The sequence below is a fragment of the Oncorhynchus gorbuscha genome, unplaced genomic scaffold (genome assembly GCF_021184085.1).
Source record: "Oncorhynchus gorbuscha isolate QuinsamMale2020 ecotype Even-year unplaced genomic scaffold, OgorEven_v1.0 Un_scaffold_295, whole genome shotgun sequence".
In the NCBI taxonomy this organism is placed as follows: Eukaryota; Metazoa; Chordata; class Actinopteri; order Salmoniformes; family Salmonidae; genus Oncorhynchus; species Oncorhynchus gorbuscha.
Genome location: NW_025745159.1, coordinates 1246308 through 1268807, shown reverse-complemented (window position 1 = coordinate 1268807; position 22500 = coordinate 1246308). Strand labels below are relative to the sequence as shown.

At 48.5% G+C, this 22500-nt stretch overlaps 1 protein-coding gene across 1 annotated transcript in view; it reads right to left on the bottom strand.

Annotated features, from left to right (window-relative positions):
- The window catches only part of LOC124017627 (vacuolar protein sorting-associated protein 13B-like), a 242195-nt gene that overhangs the window by 42061 nt on the left and 177634 nt on the right, over positions 1-22500 (bottom strand). The window contains 4 exon segments of the mRNA XM_046332880.1: positions 610-899; positions 6931-7077; positions 9800-9988; positions 12822-13029. Coding sequence (XP_046188836.1) covers positions 610-899; positions 6931-7077; positions 9800-9988; positions 12822-13029 — 834 coding nt within the window.

Here is a 22500-nt window from a genome sequence, read left to right as displayed (position 1 = left end):
GACTACAGAACAGAGAGACTACAGAACAGAGAGAGAACAGACCCTGACAGAACAGAGAGACTACAGAACAGAGAGAGAACAGACCCTGACAGAACAGAGAGACTACAGAACAGAGAGACTACAGAACAGAGAGACTACAGAACAGAGAGACTACAGAACAGAGAGACTACAGGACAGAGAGACTACAGAACAGAGAGACTACAGGACAGAGAGAGAACAGACCCTGACAGAACAGAGAGACTACAGAACAGAGAGACTACAGAACAGAGAGAACAGACCCTGACAGAACAGAGAGACTACAGAACAGAGAGACTACAGAACAGAGAGACTACAGGACAGAGAGACTACAGAACAGAGAGACTACAGGACAGAGAGAGAACAGACCCTGACAGAACAGAGAGACTACAGAACAGAGAGACTACAGAACAGAGAGACTACAGAACAGAGAGACTACAGGACAGAGAGAGAACAGACCCTGACAGGACAGAGAGACTACAGGACAGAGAGACTACAGGACAGAGAGACTACAGGACAGAGAGAGAACAGACCCTGACAGAACAGAGAGACGATAGATCCTGTAGTCTCTCTGTTCTGTTCTGTTTCACCCACCTGGTGCTCAGGCCACTGCTACTGCAGATCTCCCCAGGGACGGCCACACTCTGCCTGGGGAAGTCAGGTCTGATGGGGGCCGGGAGGCTCCAGGACTCAGACCCAGCTGCAGGTCCAGAGTCTATGGTGGGCAGGCAGCTGAACATCATGTGTCTGGTTGGTAGAGGGAACTGAGGGATCTCCCCCTCCTTTCTCAGCAGGTCCCAGCAGGCCACAGAGACAGGTGTGGAAGGTGTGTTCTCTCCCGCTGGGGCAAGGCTGAGCACCGCTGTATCTGGGAGAGAACAGGCCTAGAGAAGACAGGAGTAGACAGGAGACGACGGGAGAAGAAGACAGGAAGACAGGGTGAAGAAGACAGGAAGACAGGAGAAGACAGGAGAAGAGAGAAGAAGACAGGAGAAGACAGGAGATGACAGGAGATGACAGGAGAAGACAGGAGACGACGAAGGAGAAGACAGGAGAAGACAGGAGATGACAGAAGAAGACAGGAGATGACAGGAGATGACAGGAGACGACAGGAGAAGACATGAGAATACAGGAGATGACAGGACAAGACAGGAGATGACAGAAGAAGACAGGAGAAGACAGGAGATGACAGAAGAAGACAGGAGACGACAGGAGAAGACAGGAGAAGACAGGAGAAGACAGGAGATGACAGGAGACGACAGGAGATGACAGGAGATAAGACAGGAGAAGACAGGAGACGACAGGAGAAGACAGGAGACGACAGGAGAAGACAGGAGACGACAGGAGAAGACAGGAGACGACAGAAGAAGACAGAAGAAGACAGGAGACGACAGGAGAAGACAGGAGAAGACAGGAGACGACAGGAGAAGACAGGAGACGACAGGAGAAGACAGGAGACGACAGGAGAAGACAGGAGATGACAGGAGAAGACAGGAGAAGACAGGAGAAGACAGGAGAAGACAGGAGAGGACAGGAGACGACAGGAGAAGACAGGAGACGACAGGAGAAGACAGGAGACGACAGGAGACGACAGGAGAAGACAGGAGAAGACAGGAGACGACAGGAGAAGACAGGAGACGGCAGGAGACGGCAGGAGAAGACAGGAGACGACAGGAGACGACAGGAGAAGACAGGAGAAGACAGGAGACGACAGGAGAAGACAGGAGAAGACAGGGAGTTATTTCCCACTCTGCACTGCACCTAACCAAGCAACAAAAAAGGCACTAACTGCTAAATTGTTCGAAAATGAGTTCATGTCATGTTTTGCTTCATTAAATACATTCTTAATCATGTGGACAAGTATCCTGCCTCGGTTGTATTGTGTTCAGGAGACAATGGGGGGTCATGTTAGCCAGTAACTGCATGAAGATACTGTGACACCAAGGTAAATTAAAGGTATTTTTCATGAAGATACTGTGACACCAAGGTAAATTAAAGGTATTTTTCATGAAGATACTGTGACACCAAGGTAAATTAAAGGTATTTTTCTCAGTTCCACGCTATGAAGATACTGTGAAAGGTGTCCACACTATGAGCAGTAAATGCCCTTTTTGCTCGGTAGGACAACGGAGTGTAACGTGACCAGAGAGGACTTGTCGTTCCTCCCAGAGAGGACTTGTCATTCCTCCCAGAGAGGACTTGTCATTCCTCCCAGAGAGGACTTGTCGTTCCTCCCAGAGAGGACGTGTCGTTCCTCATAGAGAGAACGTGTCGTTCCTCCCAGAGAGGACTTGTCGTTCCTCCCAGAGAGGACTTGTCGTTCCTCCCAGAGAGGACTTGTCGTTCCCCCCAGAGAGGACTTGTCGTTCCCGTCAGAGAGGACTTGTCATTCCTCCCAGAGAGGACTTGTCATTCCTCCCAGAGAGGACTTGTCGTTCCTCCCAGAGAGGACGTGTCGTTCCTCATAGAGAGAACGTGTCGTTCCTCCCAGAGAGGACTTGTCGTTCCTCCCAGAGAGGACTTGTCGTTCCTCCCAGAGAGGACTTGTCGTTCCTCCCAGAGAGGACTTGTCCTTCCTCCCAGAGAGGACTTGTCCTTCCTCCCAGAGAGGACTTGTCCTTCCCCGTCAGAGAGGACTTGTCGTTCCCGTCAGAGAGGACTTGTCGTTCCCGTCAGAGAGGACTTGTCGTTCCTCCCAGAGAGGACGTGTCGTTCCTCCCAGAGAGGACGTGTCGTTCCTCCCAGAGAGGACGTGTCGTTCCTCCCAGAGAGGACTTGTCGTTCCTCCCAGAGAGGACTTGTCGTTCCTCATTGAGAGGACTTGTCGTTCCTCATAGAGAGGACGTGTCGTTCCCCTCAGAGAGGACGTGTCGTTCCCCTCAGAGAGAACGTGTCGTTCCCCTCAGAGAAGACTAAACTGGTAGCAGGGATAAGCATGCTGAGAACAGGGAGTAGTTTGGACCGGGCGCGGTCAGCCACTAAAGCCTGATGAACAGCCAACTAGAAAGACTGCCGTTTGTGGTCTGCGTTGTAAAGCCGTCACAGTCCTGCCTGTTAAGGTTCTTCGCCTAACCGGCAGTGGCAACTGGTAACCTCACGCCATCGTCTTCTCCGGGAGGATCTGAAGGCTCGTGAAATGACATCACCGCGTTGTTCTTCAAGGAGGGGGGGGGGCAGACGTGTCCCGAGATGAAAGCACAAACCTGTATCCAATTCATGGTGTTTGTCTAATGTGTCTGGGCTGTGGAGTGCCAACGACCACATGGTGAGACTGGCAGAGTGGGGACTGAGGCAGGAGCAGGGGGAGAAACATGGTAGGGTGTGTGTGGGGAACATGAACTGATGGGAAACAAGCCTCTGTTCTCCACAGTCACACACACACACACACACACACACACACACACACACACACACACACACACACACACACACACACACACACACACACACACACACACACACACACACACACACACACACACACACACACACACACACACACACACACACACACACACACACACACACACACACAACCATGTTTCTCCCCCTACTCCTGTCTCAGTACCGGTACAGAATCAGTGTGGAGGCTATATACAGGGGGTACCGGTACAGAGTCAATGTGGAGGCTATATACAGGGGGTACCGGTACTGAGTCAATGTGGAGGCTATATACAGGGGGTACCAGTACAGAGTCAATGTGGAGGCTATATACAGGGGGTACCGGTACAGAGTCAATGTGGAGGCTATATACAGGGGGTACCGGTACAGAGTCAATGTGGAGGCTTTATACAGGGGGTACCAGTACAGAGTCAATGTGGAGGCTATATACAGGCGGTACCGGTACAGAGTCAATGTGGAGGCTATATACAGGGGGTACCGGTACAGAGTCAATGTGGAGGCTATATACAGGCGGTACCGGTACAGAGTCAATGTGGAGACTATATACAGGAGGTACCGGTACAGAGTCAATGTGGAGGCTATATACAGGCGGTACCGGTACAGAGTCAATGTGGAGACTATATTTTTATTTTTTAATTTTACCTTTATTTAACCAGGTAAGTCAGTTAAGAACACATTCTTATTTACAATGGCAGCCTAGGAACAGTGGGTTAACTGCCTGTTCAGGGGCAGAACGACAGATTTGTACCTTGTCAGCTCGGGGGTTTGAACTCTCAACCTTCCGGTTACTAGTCCAACGCTCTAACCACTAGGCTACGCTGCATATACAGGGGGTACCGGTACAGAGTCAATGTGGAGGCTATATACAGGGGGTACTGGTACAGAGTCAATGTGGAGGCTATATACAGGGGGTACCGGTACAGAGTCAATGTGGAGGCTATATACAGGGGGTACCGGTACAGAGTCAATGTGGAGGCTATATACAGGGGGTACCGGTACATGTAGGTAGGGGTATGAGGTAGTATGTACATGTAGGTAGGGGTATGAGGTAATATGTACATGTAGGTAGGGGTATGAGGTAGCATGTACATGTAGGTAGGGGTATGAGGTAGTATGTACATGTAGGTAGGGGTATGAGGTAGTATGTACATGTAGGTAGGGGTATGAGGTAGTATGTACATGTAGGTAGGGGTATGAGGTAGCATGTACATGTAGGTAGGGGTATGAGGTAGTATGTACATGTAGGTAGGGGTATGAGGTAATATGTTCATGTAGGTAGGGGTATGAGGTAGTATGTACATGTAGGTAGGGGTATGAGGTAATATGTTCATGTAGGTAGGGGTATGAGGTAGTAGAGGTAGTAGAGGTAGTATGTACATGTAGGTAGGGGTATGAGGTAGTATGTTCATGTAGGTAGGGGTATGAGGTAGTAGAGGTAGTAGAGGTAGTATGTACATGTAGGTAGGGGTATGAGGTAGTATGTTCATGTAGGTAGGGGTATGAGGTAGTATGTTCATGTAGGTAGGGGTATGAGGTAGTATGTACATGTAGGTAGTGGTATGAGGTAGTATGTACATGTAGGTAGGGGTATGAGGTAGTATGTACATGTTGGTAGGGGTATGAGGTAGTATGTACATGTAGGTAGGGGTATGAGGTAGTAGAGGTAGTATGTTCATGTAGGTAGGGGTATGAGGTAATATGTACATGTAGGTAGGGGTATGAGGTAGTAGAGGTAGTATGTACATGTAGGTAGGGGTATGAGGTAGTATGTACATGTAGGTAGGGGTATGAGGTAGTATGTACATGTAGGTAGGGGTATGAGGTAGTATGTTCATGTAGGTAGGGGTATGAGGTAGCATGTACATGTAGGTAGGGGTATGAGGTAGTATGTTCATGTAGGTAGGGGTATGAGGTAGTATGTTCATGTAGGTAGGGGTATGAGGTAGTATGTACATGTAGGTAGGGGTATGAGGTAGTATGTTCATGTAGGTAGGGGTATGAGGTAGTATGTTCATGTAGGTAGGGGTATGAGGTAGCATGTACATGTAGGTAGGGGTATGAGGTAGTATGTTCATGTAGGTAGGGGTATGAGGTAGTATGTTCATGTAGGTAGGGGTATGAGGTAGTATGTTCATGTAGGTAGGGGTATGAGGTAGTATGTTCATGTAGGTAGGGGTATGAGGTAGTATGTACATGTAGGTAGGGGTATGAGGTAGTCGAGGTAGTATGTACATGTAGGTAGGGGTATGAGGTAGTATGTTCATGTAGGTAGGGGTATGAGGTAGTATGTACATGTAGGTAGGGGTATGAGGTAGTATGTTCATGTAGGTAGGGGTATGAGGTAGTATGTACATGTAGGTAGGGGTATGAGGTAGTATGTACATGTAGGTAGGGGTATGAGGTAGTATGTACATGTAGGTAGGGGTATGAGGTAGTATGTTCATGTAGGTAGGGGTATGAGGTAGTATGTTCATGTAGGTAGGGGTATGAGGTAGCATGTACATGTAGGTAGGGGTATGAGGTAGTATGTACATGTAGGTAGGGGTATGAGGTAGCATGTACATGTAGGTAGGGGTATGAGGTAGTATGTTCATGTAGGTAGGGGTATGAGGTAGTATGTTCATGTAGGTAGGGGTATGAGGTAGTATGTTCATGTTGGTAGGGGTATGAGGTAGTAGAGGTAGTATGTACATGTAGGTAGGGGTATGAGGTAGTATGTTCATGTAGGTAGGGGTATGAGGTAGTATGTTCATGTAGGTAGGGGTATGAGGTAGTATGTTCATGTAGGTAGGGGTATGAGGTAATATGTTCATGTAGGTAGGGGTATGAGGTAGCATGTACATGTAGGTAGGGGTATGAGGTAGTATGTACATGTAGGTAGGGGTATGAGGTAGTATGTACATGTAGGTAGGGGTATGAGGTAGTATGTTCATGTAGGTAGGGGTATGAGGTAGCATGGGGTGAAATGCATCGATAATAAACAGCGAGTAGCAGCAACGTAACAAACGGGGGATCGATGAAAATAGTCCGGGTGGCCATTTGATTGGCTGTTCAGGAGTCTGACGGACCCAGACTTGGCGCTCCGGTACCGCTTGCCTTTCGACAGTAGAGAGAACAGTCTGTGACGAGGGTGGCTTTGACCATTTTAAGGGTCTGACACCGCCTGGTATAGAGGTCCTGGATGGCAGGAAGCTTGGCCCCAGTGATGTCCTGGGTCGTACACACTACCCTCTGTAGCGCCTTGCGGTCAGAGGCCGAGCAGTTGCCGTACCAGGCAGTGATGCAACCAGTCAGGATGCTCTCGACGGTGCAGCTGTATAACGTTTTGAGGATCTGAGGACCCATGCCAAATCTTTTCAGTCTCCTGAGAGGGAATAGGTTTTGTCGTGTTTGTTGTTGATGTGGACACCAAGGAACTTGAAGCTCTCAACCTGCTCCACCACAGCCCCGTCGATGAGAATGGTTCCTAGTCAGACAGTAGAGGTCTAAAGTACAGGAAGTAGGGGGTGTTACCTGGTCTGTGGTCCCCAGGGCCTGGTCAGACAGTAGGGCTCTATATGACAGGAAGTAGGGGGTGTTGTTAACCAGGATGGTCCTGTCTTCTATCTGGATAATCTGAATGCCGTGTCTCACCACAGACGACACGCAGAACTGACAAACCTATAGGGAGGGAGGGGGCAGAGACAGAGACAGAGACAGTGAGAGACAGAGAAAGACAGAAACAGAGAGAAACAGAGACAGAGACAGAGAGAGACACAGAGAGAGAGACAGAGACAGTGAGAGACAGAGAGAGACAGAGAGACAGAGAAAGACAGACACAGAGAGAAACAGAGAGAGCGAGAGACAGAGACAGAGAGAGACACAGAGAGACAGAGAAAGACAGAGACAGAGAGAAACAGAGAGAGAGACAGAGAGAGAGAGACAGAGACAGACAGAAACAGAGAGAGACAGAGAGACAGAGAAAGACAGAAACAGAGAGAAACAGAGAGAGAGAGAGACAGAGACAGAGAGAGACAGAGAAAGACAGAAACAGAGAGAGACAGAGAGAGAGAGAGAGAGAGAGAGAGAGAGAGAGAGACACAGAGAGACACAGAGAGACAGAGAAAGACAGAAACAGAGAGAGACACAGAGAGACAGAGACAGAGAAAGACAGAAACAGAGAGAAACAGAGAGAGAGAGAGAGAGAGACAGAGACAGAGGGACAGAGAAAGACAGAAACAGAGAGAGACAGAGAGAGAGAGAGAGAGAGAGAGAGAGAGAGAGAGAGAGAGAGAGAGAGAGAGAAAGACAGAAACAGAGAGAAACAGAGAGAGAGAGAGAGAGACAGAGAGAGAGAGAGAGAGAGAGAGAGAGAGAGAGAGAGAGAGAGACAGAGACAGAGAGACAGAGAAAGACAGAAACAGAGAGAAACAGAGAGAGAGAGAGAGAGACAGAGACAGAGAGACAGAGAAAGACAGAAACAGAGAGAGAGAGAGAGAGAGAGAGAGAGAGAGAGAGAGAGAGAGAGAGAGAGAGAGAGAGAGAAAGACAGAAACAGAGAGAGACAGAGAGAGACAGAGAGAGACAGAAAGATGAAGAGAGAGACAGAGTTAATGCCTCCACACCCTTCCAGTAACTCATGTCTATCTGAAACTGTTTTTCTATGTGTTAGTTAATCTCATTGACATTTTATAGATGGAACAGAGATATGTGGTTATCTGACCTGCTCCTACCTCGTTGAATGTAATTACAGTGGTATGTGGTTATCTGACCTGCTCCTACCTTGTTGAATATAATTACAGTGGTATGTGGTTATCTGACCTGCTCCTACCTTGTTGAGCGTAATTACAGTGATATGTGGTTATCTGACCTGCTCCTACCTCGTTGAGCGTAATTACAGTGATATGTGGTTATCTGACCTGCTCCTACCTCGTTGAATATAATAACAGGGATATGTGGTTATCTGACCTGCTCCTACCTTGTTGAGTATAATAACAGTGATATGTGGTTATCTGACCTGCTCCTACCTTGTTGAATGTAATAACAGTGATATGTGGTTATCTGACCTGCTCCTACCTTGTTGAATGTAATTACAGTGATATGTGGTTATCTGACCTGCTCCTACCTTGTTGAGCGTAATAACAGGGACCTGCTCCTACCTTGTTGAATATAATAACAGGCACCTGATCCTACCTTGTTGAATATAATAACAGTGACCTGTTCCTACCTCGTTGAATATAATAACAGTGACCTTCTCCTACCTTGTTGAATATAATAACAGGGACCTTCTCCTACCTTGTTGAATGTAATTACAGTGATATGTGGTTATCTGACCTGCTCCTACCTTGTTGAATATAATAACAGTGAGCTGTTCCTACCTTGTTGAATGTAATTACAGTGGTATGTGGTTATCTGACCTGCTCCTACCTTGTTGAATATAATAACAGTGATATGTGGTTATCTGACCTGCTCCTACCTTGTTGAATATAATAACAGTGATATGTGGTTATCTGACCTGCTCCTACCTTGTTGAATGTAATTACAGTGATATGTGGTTATCTGACCTGCTCCTACCTTGTTGAATGTAATTACAGTGATATGTGGTTATCTGACCTTCTCCTACCTTGTTGAATATAATAACAGGGACCTGCTCCTACCTCGTTGAATGTAATTACAGTGATATGTGGTTATCTGACCTGCTCCTACCTTGTTGAATATAATAACAGTGATATGTGGTTATCTGACCTGCTCCTACCTTGTTGAATGTAATTACAGTGATATGTGGTTATCTGACCTGCTGCTACCTTGTTGAATATAATAACAGGGACCTGCTCCTACCTTGTTGAATGTAATTACAGTGATATGTGGTTATCTGACCTGCTCCTACCTTGTTGAGCGTAATAACAGGGACCTGCTCCTACCTTGTTGAATGTAATTACAGTGATATGTGGTTATCTGACCTGCTCCTACCTTGTTGAATGTAATTACAATGATATGTGGTTATCTGACCTGCTCCTACCTTGTTGAATGTAATTACAGTGATATGTGGTTATCTGACCTGCTCCTACCTTGTTGAATGTAATTACAGTGATATGTGGTTATCTGACCTTCTCCTACCTTGTTGAGCGTAATAACAGGGACCTGCTCCTACCTTGTTGAATATAATAACAGGCACCTGATCCTACCTTGTTGAATATAATAACAGTGACCTGTTCCTACCTCGTTGAATATAATAACAGTGACCTTCTCCTACCTTGTTGAATATAATAACAGGCACCTGATCCTACCTCGTTGAACTGAATAATTGTCCGTGTCTCTGGATAAGAGCATCTGCTAAATGCCTCACATGTATCACGTAGAGAAAGGTAGCTTGGGGAGGATGTAAGCATGGACAGTCCCTAACCTTCTGTCTCCCAGGGTTCCTCCCCAGGGGGATCTCTGCCTCCACATAGCCCTCCTCGTCCAGGGTGAGGACCTCAGGACTGACACCCTCTTTCCAGCGCGGAGACGTCAGGTCATGGACCAGCTTCAGGGCTGTAGACTTATGGACCGTGTTAGTGTCGGACCAGTAGATACCCAGCTGAAACGCCTCCTAGAGAGAGGGAGGGAGAGAGAGAGAGAGAGAGAGAGGGAGGGAGGGACAAAGAGAGAGGGTGAGACAAAGAGAGAGAGGGAGGGAGGGAGAGAGAGACAAACAGAGAGGGAGGAAGGGACAAAAAGAGGGGGGGAAGAGAGGGGGGAAGAGAGAGAGGGAGGGAGAGAGAGACAAAGAGAGAGGGAGAGAGGGAGAGAGAGACAAACAGAGAGGGAGGAAGGGGCAAAGAGAGAGGGAGAGACAGGAGAGAGAGAGAAAGAGAGAGACAAACAGAGACAGAGGAAGGGAGAAAGAGAAAGGGAGAGATAAAGAGAGGGAGAGAGACAGAGAGGGAGAGAGAGAGAGAGAGGGAGGGAGAGAGACAGAGAGGGAGAGAGAGAGGGAGAGAGAGAGGGAGGGAGGGAGACAGAGAGGGAGAGGGAGGGAGAGAGACAGAGAGGGAGAGAGAGAGGGAGAGAGAGAGGGAGGGAGACAGAGAGAGAGAGGGAGGGAGAGAGAGAGAGGGGGAGGGAGACAGAGAGAGAGAGACAGAGAGGGAGAGGGAGGGAGAGAGAGAGGGAGAGAGAGAGAGGGAGGGAGACAGAGAGAGAGAGGGGGAGGGAGACAGAGAGAGAGAGACAGAGAGGGAGGGAGAGAGAGAGAGGGAGGGAGACAGAGAGGGAGAGGGAGGGAGAGAGAGAGAGGGAGGGAGACAGAGAGAGAGGGAGGGAGACAGAGAGAGAGGGAGGGAGAGAGAGAGACAGAGAGACTAGGTTCAAACCCCTACAGACAGACTGCCATAGTACCTAGTGATGGGGTTTGAGGTCTGAACCCCTACAGACAGACCGTAGTACCTAGTGATGGGGTTTGAGGTCTGAACCCCTACAGGCAGACCTTAGTGCCTAGTGATGGGATTTGAGGTCTGAACCCCTACAGACAGACTGCCATAGTACCTAGTGATGGGGTTTGAGGTCTGAACCCCTACAGACAGACCGTAGTACCTAGTGATGGGGTTTGAGGTCTGAACCCCTACAGACAGACCGTAGTACCTAGTGATGGGGTTTGAGGTCTGAACCCCTACAGGCAGACCTTAGTGCCTAGTGATGGGATTTGAGGTCTGAACCCCTACAGACAGACTGCCATAGTACCTAGTGATGGGGTTTGAGGTCTGAACCCCTACAGACAGACCGTACTACCTAGTGATGGGGTTTGAGGTCTGAACCCCTACAGATAGACCTTAGTACCCAGTGATGGGGTTTGAGGTCCGAACCCCTGCAGACAGCCTTAGTACCTCGTGATGGGGTTTGAGGTCCTACCTTGTGATGGGGTTTGAGGTCTGAACCCCTACAGACAGACCGTACTACCTAGTGATGGGATTTGAGGTCTGAACCCCTACAGACAGACCTTAGTACCTAGTGATGGGGTTTGAGGTCTGAACCCCTACAGATAGACCTTAGTACCTAGTGATGGGGTTTGAGGTCTGAACCCCTACAGATAGACCTTAGTACCCAGTGATGGGGTTTGAGGTCTGAACCCCTACAGATAGACCTTAGTACCCAGTGATGGGGTTTGAGGTCCGAACCCCTGCAGACAGCCTTAGTACCTCGTGATGGGGTTTGAGGTCCTACCTTGTGATGGGGTTTGAGGTCCTACCTCGTAATGGGGTTTGAGGTCCTACCTCGTAATGGTGTTTGAGGTCCTACCTCGTGATCGGGTTTGAGGTCCTACCTAGTGATCGGGTTTGAGGTCCTACCTCGTGATGGGGTTTGAGGTCCTACCTCGTGATGGGGTTTGAGGTCCTACCTTGTAATGGGGTTTGAGGTCCTACCTCGTAATGGGGTTTGAGGTCCTACCTAGTGATGGGGTTTGAGGTCCTACCTCGTGAGGGGTTTGAGGTCCTACCTAGTGATGGGGTTTGAGGTCCTACCTAGTGATAGGGTTTGAGGTCCTACCTAGTGATGGGGTTTGAGGTCCTACCTAGTGATGGGGTTTGAGGTCCTACCTAGTGATGGGGTTTGAGGTCCTACCTAGTGATGGGGTTTGAGGTATTACCTAGTGATGGGGTTTGAGGTCCTACCTCGTAATGGGGTTTGCGGTCCTACCTAGTGATCGGGTTTGAGGTCCTACCTAGTGATGGGGTTTGAGGTCCTACCTAGTGATGGGGTTTGAGGTCCTACCTAGTGATGGGGTTTGAGGTCCTACCTAGTGATGGGGTTTGAGGTCCTACCTAGTGATGTGGTTTGAGGTCCTACCTAGTGATGGGGTTTGAGGTCTTACCTAGTGATGGGGTTTGAGGTCCTACCTAGTGATGGGGTTTGAGGTCCTACCTAGTGATGGGGTTTGAGGTCCTACCTAGTGATGGGGTTTGAGTTCCTACCTAGTGATGGGGTTTGAGGTCTGACTTGCCTTGTTAGATAAAGGTTAAATAACAATAGAGTGCACTGGGTCCTCCTGTCTGGCCCATAGAGATATACACTCAGTGGCCAGTTTATTAGGTACATCACCCTGTTCACGACAATGGTTCGCTCCAGTGTCTGGGGTTTACCGAGACCAGAGAGACTAATACGAAACATCCAGTCAGCAGCAGTCTTGTGAAGAGAGGTCGGCTGCTTTTGCAACAGCTAATGGGGGATCCTAATAAAATACCAAATACCCCAAATAATTCAGGCTGTTCTGGAGGCAAAGGGTGGTCTGACCCGGGAACTAGATGGATGTACCTAATAAACTGGCCACTGAGTGTATAATACACTAGACCTGCAAAGCTCTAGAAGGTGCCGATAACGGCAGCCATCTTGGTCAGTGATACATCCAAAAACCAGTCTATATAAATGAAGGGTCTCTCCTCTCTCACCTTGAAGTTAGGAGGAACGAGGGTCTTTCCAGCGGGTATCTGCAGGACGATGGTCTCTCCTTCAAACAGCCAGAGGTCCCATGTAGAGTGGTTGGTCAACAGGGCCCAGGGGATGAGCTCTACTAGAAGAGTGTTGAGACCAGACATCCAGGCTGACAACTTCACCTGCATGGGGCTGTCCCACTGGGCTAGGACTTCTGATCCAGGTCTACAGTACAACACAGAGATATACAGTTAAATACTGTAAACAGCAACAACTATACAGCTCCCTGGGATGGGGGGGCTGTCCCACTGGGCTAGGACCTCTGATCCAGGCCTACAGTACAACACAGAGATATACAGTTAAATACTGTAAACAGCAACAACTATACAGCTCCCTGGGATGGGGGGGGGGGGGGCTGTCCCACTGGGCTAGGACTTCTGATCCAGGCCTACAGTACAACACAGAGATATACAGTTAAATACTGTAAACAGCAACAACTATACAGCTCCCTGGGATGGGGGGCGGGGGGGGGGGGGCTGTCCCACTGGGCTAGGACTTCTGATCCAGGCCTACAGTACAACACAGAGATATACAGTTAAATACTGTAAATATCAACAACTATACAGCTCCCTGGGATGGGGGGGGGCTGTCCCACTGGGCTAGGACCTCTGATCCAGGCCTACAGTACAACACAGAGATATACAGTTAAATACTGTAAACATCAACAACTATACAGCTCCCTGGGATGGGGGGGGGGGGGGGGGGGGGGGCTGTCCCACTGAGATAAGGCCTCCACTATACACCTGTAACATGGAGGTCTCTGTCCCACTGAGATAAGGCCTCCACTACACTATACACCTGTAACATGGATCTGTCCCACTGAGATAAGTCCTCCACTATACACCTGTAACATGGAGGTCTCTGTCCCACTGAGATAAGGCCTCCACTATACACCTGTAACATGGAGGTCTCTGTTCCACTGAGATAAGGCCTCCACTATACACCTGTAACATGGATCTGTCCCACTGAGATAAGGCCTCCACTATACACCTGTAACATGGATCTCTCTCACTGAGATAAGGCCTCCACTCCAACATGGAGGTCTCTGTCCCACTGAGATAAGGCCTCCACTATACACCTGTAACATGGAGGTCTCTGTCCCACTGAGATAAGGTCTCCACTATACACCTGTAACATGGAGGTCTCTGTCCCACTGAGATAAGGCCTCCACTATACACCTGTAACATGGAGGTCTCTGTCCCACTGAGATAAGGCCTCCACTATACACCTGTAACATGGATCTGTCCCACTGAGATAAGGCCTCCACTCCAACATGGAGGTCTCTGTTCCACTGAGATAAGGTCTCCACTATACACCTGTAACATGGATCTGTCCCACTGAGATAAGGCCTCCACTCCAACATGGAGGTCTCTGTCCCACTGAGATAAGGCCTCCACTACACTATACACCTGTAACATGGATCTGTCCCACTGAGATAAGGCCTCCACTATACACCTGTAACATGGAGGTCTCTGTCCCACTGAGATAAGGCCTCCACTATACACCTGTAACATGGAGGTCTCTGTTCCACTGAGATAAGGCCTCCACTATACACCTGTAACATGGATCTGTCCCACTGAGATAAGGCCTCCACTATACACCTGTAACATGGATCTCTCTCACTGAGATAAGGCCTCCACTATACACCTGTAACATGGATCTCTCTCACTGAGATAAGGCCTCCACTCCAACATGGAGGTCTCTGTCCCACTGAGATAAGGCCTCCACTATACACCTGTAACATGGAGGTCTCTGTCCCACTGAGATAAGGCCTCCACTACACATCTGTGGTACAGACATGAACAATCACCATAGCATCCAACTTCAACCACGCTAAACAGACACACGGAGGCACGTCATGGAAGTACGCAGAAACACATGGAAACAAACAACTTAATATGCAGATACAAACAACATCAATCGACAGGCATCTGGGTAGGCACATGGGAATGTACCGCATCAGCACACGCCACCGCAAACACACGCCAACAACACACACACACACACACACACACACACACACACACACACACACACACACACACACACACACACACACACACACACACACACACACACACACACACACACACACACACACACACACACACACACACACACACACACACACACACCGCAAATGGGGTCATGTTAACATCAAAACCATGTCTCTGTCCTACCCCTGATGTTCAGAGACATAGACAGCAAAGATGCATTTACTTGACTAGAACGTTCTATGGCGGCCATGTTAGCTCCCCATTAGCATTACATGGGGAGTATTTCAACAATGACATGTAGCTGAATGTCTATGTAATTGTTGACTGCTGAAACATCCAACTCTACTGAACACGAAGGACTAATAGTTCCTGTAGTGAAGGTAGACTCCAGGAGGATTCCAGGTCTATTTCCTGTAGTGAAGATAGACTCCAGGAGGATTCCAGGTCTATTTCCTGTAGTGAAGGTAGACTCCAGGAGGATTCCAGGTCTATTTCCTGTAGTGAAGATAGACTCCAGGAGGATTCCAGGTCTATTTCCTGTAGTGAAGGTAGACTCCAGGAGGACCTGTAGTGAAGGTAGACTCCAGGAGGTTCCCAGGTCTAGTTCCTGTAGTGAATATAGACTCCAGGAGGGCCCCAGGTCTCGTTCCTGTAGTGAAGATAGACTCCAGGAGGATTCCAGGTCTATTTCCTGTAGTGAAGATAGACTCTAGGAGGATTCCAGGTCTAGTTCCTGTAGTGAAGATAGACTCCAGGAGGATTCCAGGTCTATTTCCTGTAGTGAAGATAGACTCCAGGAGGATTCCAGGTCTATTTCCTGTAGTGAAGATAGACTCCAGGAGGATTCCAGGTCTATTTCCTGTAGTGAAGATAGACTCCAGGAGGATTCCAGGTCTAGTTCCTGTAGTGAAGGTAGACTCCAGGAGGGTCCCAGGTCTAGTTCCTGTAGTGAAGGTAGACTCCAGGAGGACCTGTAGTGAAGGTAGACTCCAGGAGGACCTGTAGTGAATGTAGACTCCAGGAGGGTCCCAGGTCTAGTTCCTGTAGTGAAGGTAGACTCCAGGAGGGTCCCAGGTCTAGTTCCTGTAGTGAAGGTAGACTCCAGGAGGACCTGTAGTGAAGGTTGACTCCAGGAGGACCTATAGTGAAGGTGGACTCAAGGAGGACCTGTAGTGAAGGTGGACTCCAGGAGGACCTGTAGTGAAGGTAGACTCCAGGAGGAAACCAGGTCCAGTTCCTGTAGTGAAGGTAGATTCCAGGAGGACCTGTAGTGAAGGTGGACTCCAGGAGGACCTGTAGTGAAGGTGGACTCCAGGAGGATCTGTAGTGAAAATAGACTCCATGAGGACTTGTAGTGAAGATAGACTCCAGGAGGAAACCAGGTCCAGTTCCTGAAGTGAAGGTGGACTCCATGAGGACCTGAAGTGAAGGTAGACTCCAGGAGGACCTGTAGTGAAGGTAGACTCCAGGAGGACCTGTAGTGAAGATAGACTCCAGGAGGAAACCAGGTCCAGTTCCTGTAGTGAAGATAGACTCCATGAGGACCTGTAGTGAAGGTAGACTCTAGGAGGACCTGTAGTGAATGTAGACTCCAGGAGGGTACCAGGTCTAGTTCCTGTCGTGAAGGTAGACTCCAGGAGGACCTGTAGTGAAGGTAGACTCCAGAAGGACCTGTAGTGAAGGTAGACTCCAGGAGGAAACCAGGTCCAGTTCCTGTAGTGAAGGTAGACTCCATGAGGACCTGTAGTGAAGGTAGACTCTAGGAGGACCTGTAGTGAATGTAGACTCCAGGAGGGTACCAGGTCTAGTTCCTGTCGTGAAGGTAGACTCCAGGAGGACCTGTAGTGAAGGTAGACTCCAGAAGGACCTGTAGTGAAGATAGACTCCAGGAGGAAACCAGGTCCAGTTCCTGTAGTGAAGGTAGACTCCATGAGGACCTGTAGTGAAGGTAGACTCTAGGAGGACCTGTAGTGAATGTAGACTCCAGGAGGGTCCCAGGTCTAGTTCCTGTAGTGAAGGTAGACTCCAGGAGGGTCCCAGGTCTAGTTCCTGTCGTGAAGGTAGACTCCAGGAGGGTCCCAGGTCTAGTTCCTGTAGTGAAGGTAGAGTCCAAGAGGGTCCCAGGTCTAGTTCCTGTAGTGAAGGTAGACTCCAGGAGGGTCCCAGGTCTAGTTCCTGTAGTGAAGGTAGACTCCAGGAGGGTCCCAGGTCTAGTTCCTGTCGTGAAGGTAGACTCCAGGAGGACCTGTAGTGAAGGTGGACTCCAGGAGGACCTGTAGTGAAGATAGAATCCAGGAGGACCTGTAGTGAAGGTAGACTCCAGGAGGACCTGTAGTGAAGGTAGACTCCAGGAGGACCTGTAGTGAAGGTGGACTCAAGGAGGACCTGTAGTGAAGGTAGACTCCAGGAGGACCTGTAGTGAAGGTAGACTCCAGGAGGACACCAGGTCCAGAGAGAGACGGATGGTGAGGTAATGATGACAACCTATTCTCTATATAGTGCTCTACTTTGGGCCCTTTTGACCAGGACCCCCCCCCCCCCCCCCAGTCTGATCCCTGGACCATGAACACACATCTCTAAACAGAACCCCCCCCCCAGTCTGATCCCTGGACACACACCTCTAAACAGGAACCCCCCCCCCCAGTCTGATCCCTGGACCATGAACACACATCTCTAAACAGAACCCCCCCCCCAGTCTGATCCCTGGACACACACCTCTAAACAGGGAACCCCCCCCAGTCTGATCCCTGGACCCTGAACACACATCTCTAAACAGGGAACCATACCGTCCAGGGTGCCATAGGGCTCTGACCTAAAGTAGTGCACTATATAGGGAATAGGGCCCTGGTCTAAAGTAGTGCACTATATAGGGAATAGGGTCCTGGTCTATAGTAGTGCACTATATAGGGAATAGGGCTCTGGTCTAAAGTAGTGTACTATATAGGGAATAGGGCTCTGGTCTATAGTAGTGCACTATATAGGGAATAGGGCTCTGGTCTAAAGTAGTGCACTATATAGGGAATAGGGCCCTGGTCTATAGTAGTGCACTATATAGGGAATAGGGCCCTGGTCTATAGTAGTGCACTATATAGGGAATAGGGCTCTGGTCTATAGTAGTGCTATATATAGGGAATAGGGCTCTGGTCTAAAGTAGTGAACTATATAGGGAATAGGGCCCTGGTCTATAGTAGTGCTATATAGGGAATAGGGCCCTGGTCTAAAGTAGTGCACTATATAGGGAATAGGGCCCTGGTCTATAGTAGTGCTATATAGGGAATAGGGCCCTGGTCTATAGTAGTGCACTACATAGGGAATAGGGCCCTGGTCTATAGTAGTGCACTATATAGGGAATAGGGCCCTGGTCTATAGTAGTGCACTATATAGGGAATAGGGCCCTGGTCTATAGTAGTGTACTATATAGGGAATAGGGCCCTGGTCTATAGTAGTGCACTATATAGGGAATAGGGCCCTGGTCTATAGTAGTGCACTATATAGGGAATAGGGCCCTGGTCTATAGTAGTGCACTATATAGGAATAGGGCCCTGGTCTATAGTAGTGCACTATATAGGGAATAGGGCCCTGGTCTATAGTAGTGTACTATATAGGGAATAGGGCCCTGGTCTATAGTAGTGCACTATATAGGGAATAGGGCCCTGGTCTATAGTAGTGTACTATATAGGGAATAGGGCCCTGGTCTATAGTAGTGTACTATATAGGGAATAGGGCCCTGGTCTATAGTAGTGTACTATATAGGGAATAGGGCTCTGGTCTATAGTAGTGTACTATATAGGGAATAGGGCCCTGGTCTATAGTAGTGTACTATATAGGGAATAGGGCCCTGGTCTATAGTAGTGTACTATATAGGGAATAGGGCCCTGGTCTATAGTAGTGTACTATATAGGGAATAGGGCTCTGGTCTATAGTAGTGTACTATATAGGGAATAGGGCCCTGGTCTATAGTAGTGTACTATATAGGGAATAGGGCCCTGGTCTATAGTAGTGTACTATATAGGGAATAGGGCCCTGGTCTATAGTAGTGTACTATATAGGGAATAGGGCCCTGGTCTATAGTAGTGTACTATATAGGGAATATGGCTCTGGTCTATAGTAGTGTACTATATAGGGAATAGGGCCCTGGTCTATAGTAGTGTACTATATAGGGAATAGGGCCCTGGTCTATAGTAGTGTACTATATAGGGAATAGGGCCCTGGTCTATAGTAGTGTACTATATAGGGAATAGGGCCCTGGTCTATAGTAGTGTACTATATAGGGAATATGGCTCTGGTCTATAGTAGTGTACTATATAGGGAATAGGGCCCTGGTCTATAGTAGTGTACTATATAGGGAATAGGGCCCTGGTCTATAGTAGTGCTCTATATAGGGAATAGGGCCCTGGTCTATAGTAGTGCTCTATATAGGGAATAGGGCCCTGGTCTATAGTAGTGTACTATATAGGGAATAGGGCTCTGGTCTATAGTAGTGCTCTATATAGGGAATAGGGCCCTGGTCTATAGTAGTGTACTATATAGGGAATAGGGCCCTGGTCTATAGTAGTGTACTATATAGGGAATAGGGCCCTGGTCTATAGTAGTGTACTATATAGGGAATAGGGCCCTGGTCTATAGTAGTGCACTATATAGGGAATAGGGCCCTGGTCTATAGTAGTGTACTATATAGGGAATAGGGCTCTGGTCTATAGTAGTGCACTATATAGGGAATAGGGCCCTGGTCTATAGTAGTGCTATATAGGGAATAGGGCCCTGGTCTATAGTAGTGTACTATATAGGGAATAGGGCCCTGGTCTATAGTAGTGTACTATATAGGGAATATGGCTCTGGTCTATAGTAGTGTACTATATAGGGAATAGGGCCCTGGTCTATAGTAGTGTACTATATAGGGAATAGGGCCCTGGTCTATAGTAGTGTACTATATAGGGAATAGGGCCCTGGTCTATAGTAGTGTACTATATAGGGAATATGGCTCTGGTCTATAGTAGTGTACTATATAGGAATAGGGCCCTGGTCTATAGTAGTGTACTATATAGGGAATAGGGCCCTGGTCTATAGTAGTGCACTATATAGGGAATAGGGCCCTGGTCTATAGTAGTGTACTATATAGGGAATAGGGCCCTGGTCTATAGTAGTGTACTATATAGGGAATATGGCTCTGGTCTATAGTAGTGTACTATATAGGGAATAGGGCCCTGGTCTATAGTAGTGTACTATATAGGGAATAGGGTCCTGGTCTATAGTAGTGCACTATATAGGGAATAGGGCCCTGGTCTATAGTAGTGCACTATATAGGGAATAGGGCTCTGGTCTATAGTAGTGCTCTATATAGGGAATAGGGCCCTGGTCTATAGTAGTGTACTATATAGGGAATAGGGCCCTGGTCTATAGTAGTGTACTATATAGGGAATAGGGCCCTGGTCTATAGTAGTGTACTATATAGGGAATAGGGCCCTGGTCTATAGTAGTGTACTATATAGGGAATAGGGCTCTGGTCTATAGTAGTGCACTATATAGGGAATAGGGCCCTGGTCTATAGTAGTGTACTATATAGGGAATAGGGCCCTGGTCTATAGTAGTGTACTATATAGGGAATAGGGCTCTGGTCTATAGTAGTGCTCTATATAGGGAATAGGGCCCTGGTCTATAGTAGTGTACTATATAGGGAATAGGGCCCTGGTCTATAGTAGTGCTCTATATAGGGAATAGGGCTCTGGTCTATAGTAGTGTACTATATAGGGAATAGGGCCCTGGTCTATAGTAGTGCTCTATATAGGGAATAGGGTTCTGGTCTATAGTAGTGTACTATATAGGGAATAGGGCTCTGGTCTATAGTAGTGCTCTATATAGGGAATAGGGCCCTGGTCTATAGTAGTGTACTATATAGGGAATAGGGCCCTGGTCTATAGTAGTGTACTATATAGGGAATAGGGTGTTGTTTGAGACCTATCCTTCATTTCAGTTAAGTGCCCAGAGAAGGAAAGGTGTCAGTTTGTCCTGGGCCTTTAGAAACCCTCCCCCAGTCTGATCCCTGGACCACGAACACACCTCTAAACAGGGAACCCCCCCCAGTCTGATCCCTGGACCCTGAACACACATCTCTAAACAGGGAACCCCCCCCCAGTCTGAACCCTGAACACACATCTCTAAACAGGGAACCCCCCAGTCTGATCCCTGGACCATGAACACACACCTCTAAACCCCCCCCCAGTCTGATCCCTGGACCGTGAACACACCTCTAAACAGGGAACACTCCCCCAGTCTGATCCCTGGACCATGAACACACCTCTAAACAGGGAACCCCCCCCCCAGTCTGATCCCTGGACCCTGAACACACACCTCTAAACCCCCCCCCCAGTCTGATCCCTGGACCATGAACACACACCTCTAAACAGGAACCCCCCCCCACACCTCTAAACAGGGAACCATACCGTCCACCATTTAATGATGACGTTTATACACTGAGGCTGTTTTGACAGAGGTCCAGAGCTCTCGGAGTGCGGTGCGGTCGCCAGGGTAACGAACCGCCCTCTTGGCTCTGAGAGTCTAAACACTGTGTGTTAGAGGGCACAGGAAGTGTGTTAGAGGGCACAGGAAGTGTGTTAGAGGACACAGGAAGTGTGTTAGAGGGCACAGGAAGTGTGTTAGAGGGCACAGGAAGTGTGTTAGAGGACACAGGAAGTTGAAGAGGTAAATGTTTTTTTTCTTCTTCTTCTTCTCTGTGTGTAGGCCTTTAACGAGAGAGAAATACCTCAGTAATCATTAAGCAAACGTTTTGTTAGACGTGGCCGATCGGGGAGGGGGGTTGGGGTTGGTGTTGGGGGAGAGAGTGAGCACGGCTGTCAGATCTCACACTGCTAAAAAGCTGGCCTCCGCTGGCAGCCCCCCTGACAGAAGCAGCACATTGGATCCAGTCAGAAAGTCACCTGGTTAGTTCATTAGTAATATGATGTTTGATCTGCGTTGCTCGAACAGTGTAAATGTCTGGTCTGGAGAACGGCTAGATGAATCTAAACCAGGGTTCTCCGAGGATCTAAACCAGGGTTCTCAGAGGATCTAAACCAGGGTTCTCAGAGGATCTAAACCAGGGTTCTCAGAGGATCTAAACCAGGGTTCTCAGAGGATCTAAACCAGGGTTCTCAGAGGATCTAAACCAGGGTTCTCAGAGGATCTAAACCAGGGGTCTCAGAGGATCTAAACCAGGGTTCTCAGAGGATCTAAACCAGGGTTCTCAGAGGATCTAAACCAGGGTTCTCAGAGGATCTAAACCAGGGGTCTCAGAGGATCTAAACCAGGGGTCTCTGAGGATCTAAACCAGGGTTCTCCTAGGATCTAAACCAGGGTTCTCCTAGGATCTAAACCAGGGTTCTCCTAGGATCTAAACCAGGGGTCTCCAAGGATCTAAACCAGGGGTCTCCGAGGATCTACACCAGGGCTCTCCAAGGATCTAAACCAGGGTGCTCCAAGGATCTAAACCAGGGGTCTCCTAGGATCTAAACCAGGGTTCTCCTAGGATCTAAACCAGGGTTCTCCTAGGATCTAAACCAGGGGTCCCCGAGGATCTAAACCAGGGGTCTCCTAGGATCTAAACCAGAGGTCTCAGAGGATCTAAACCAGGGTTCTCCTAGGA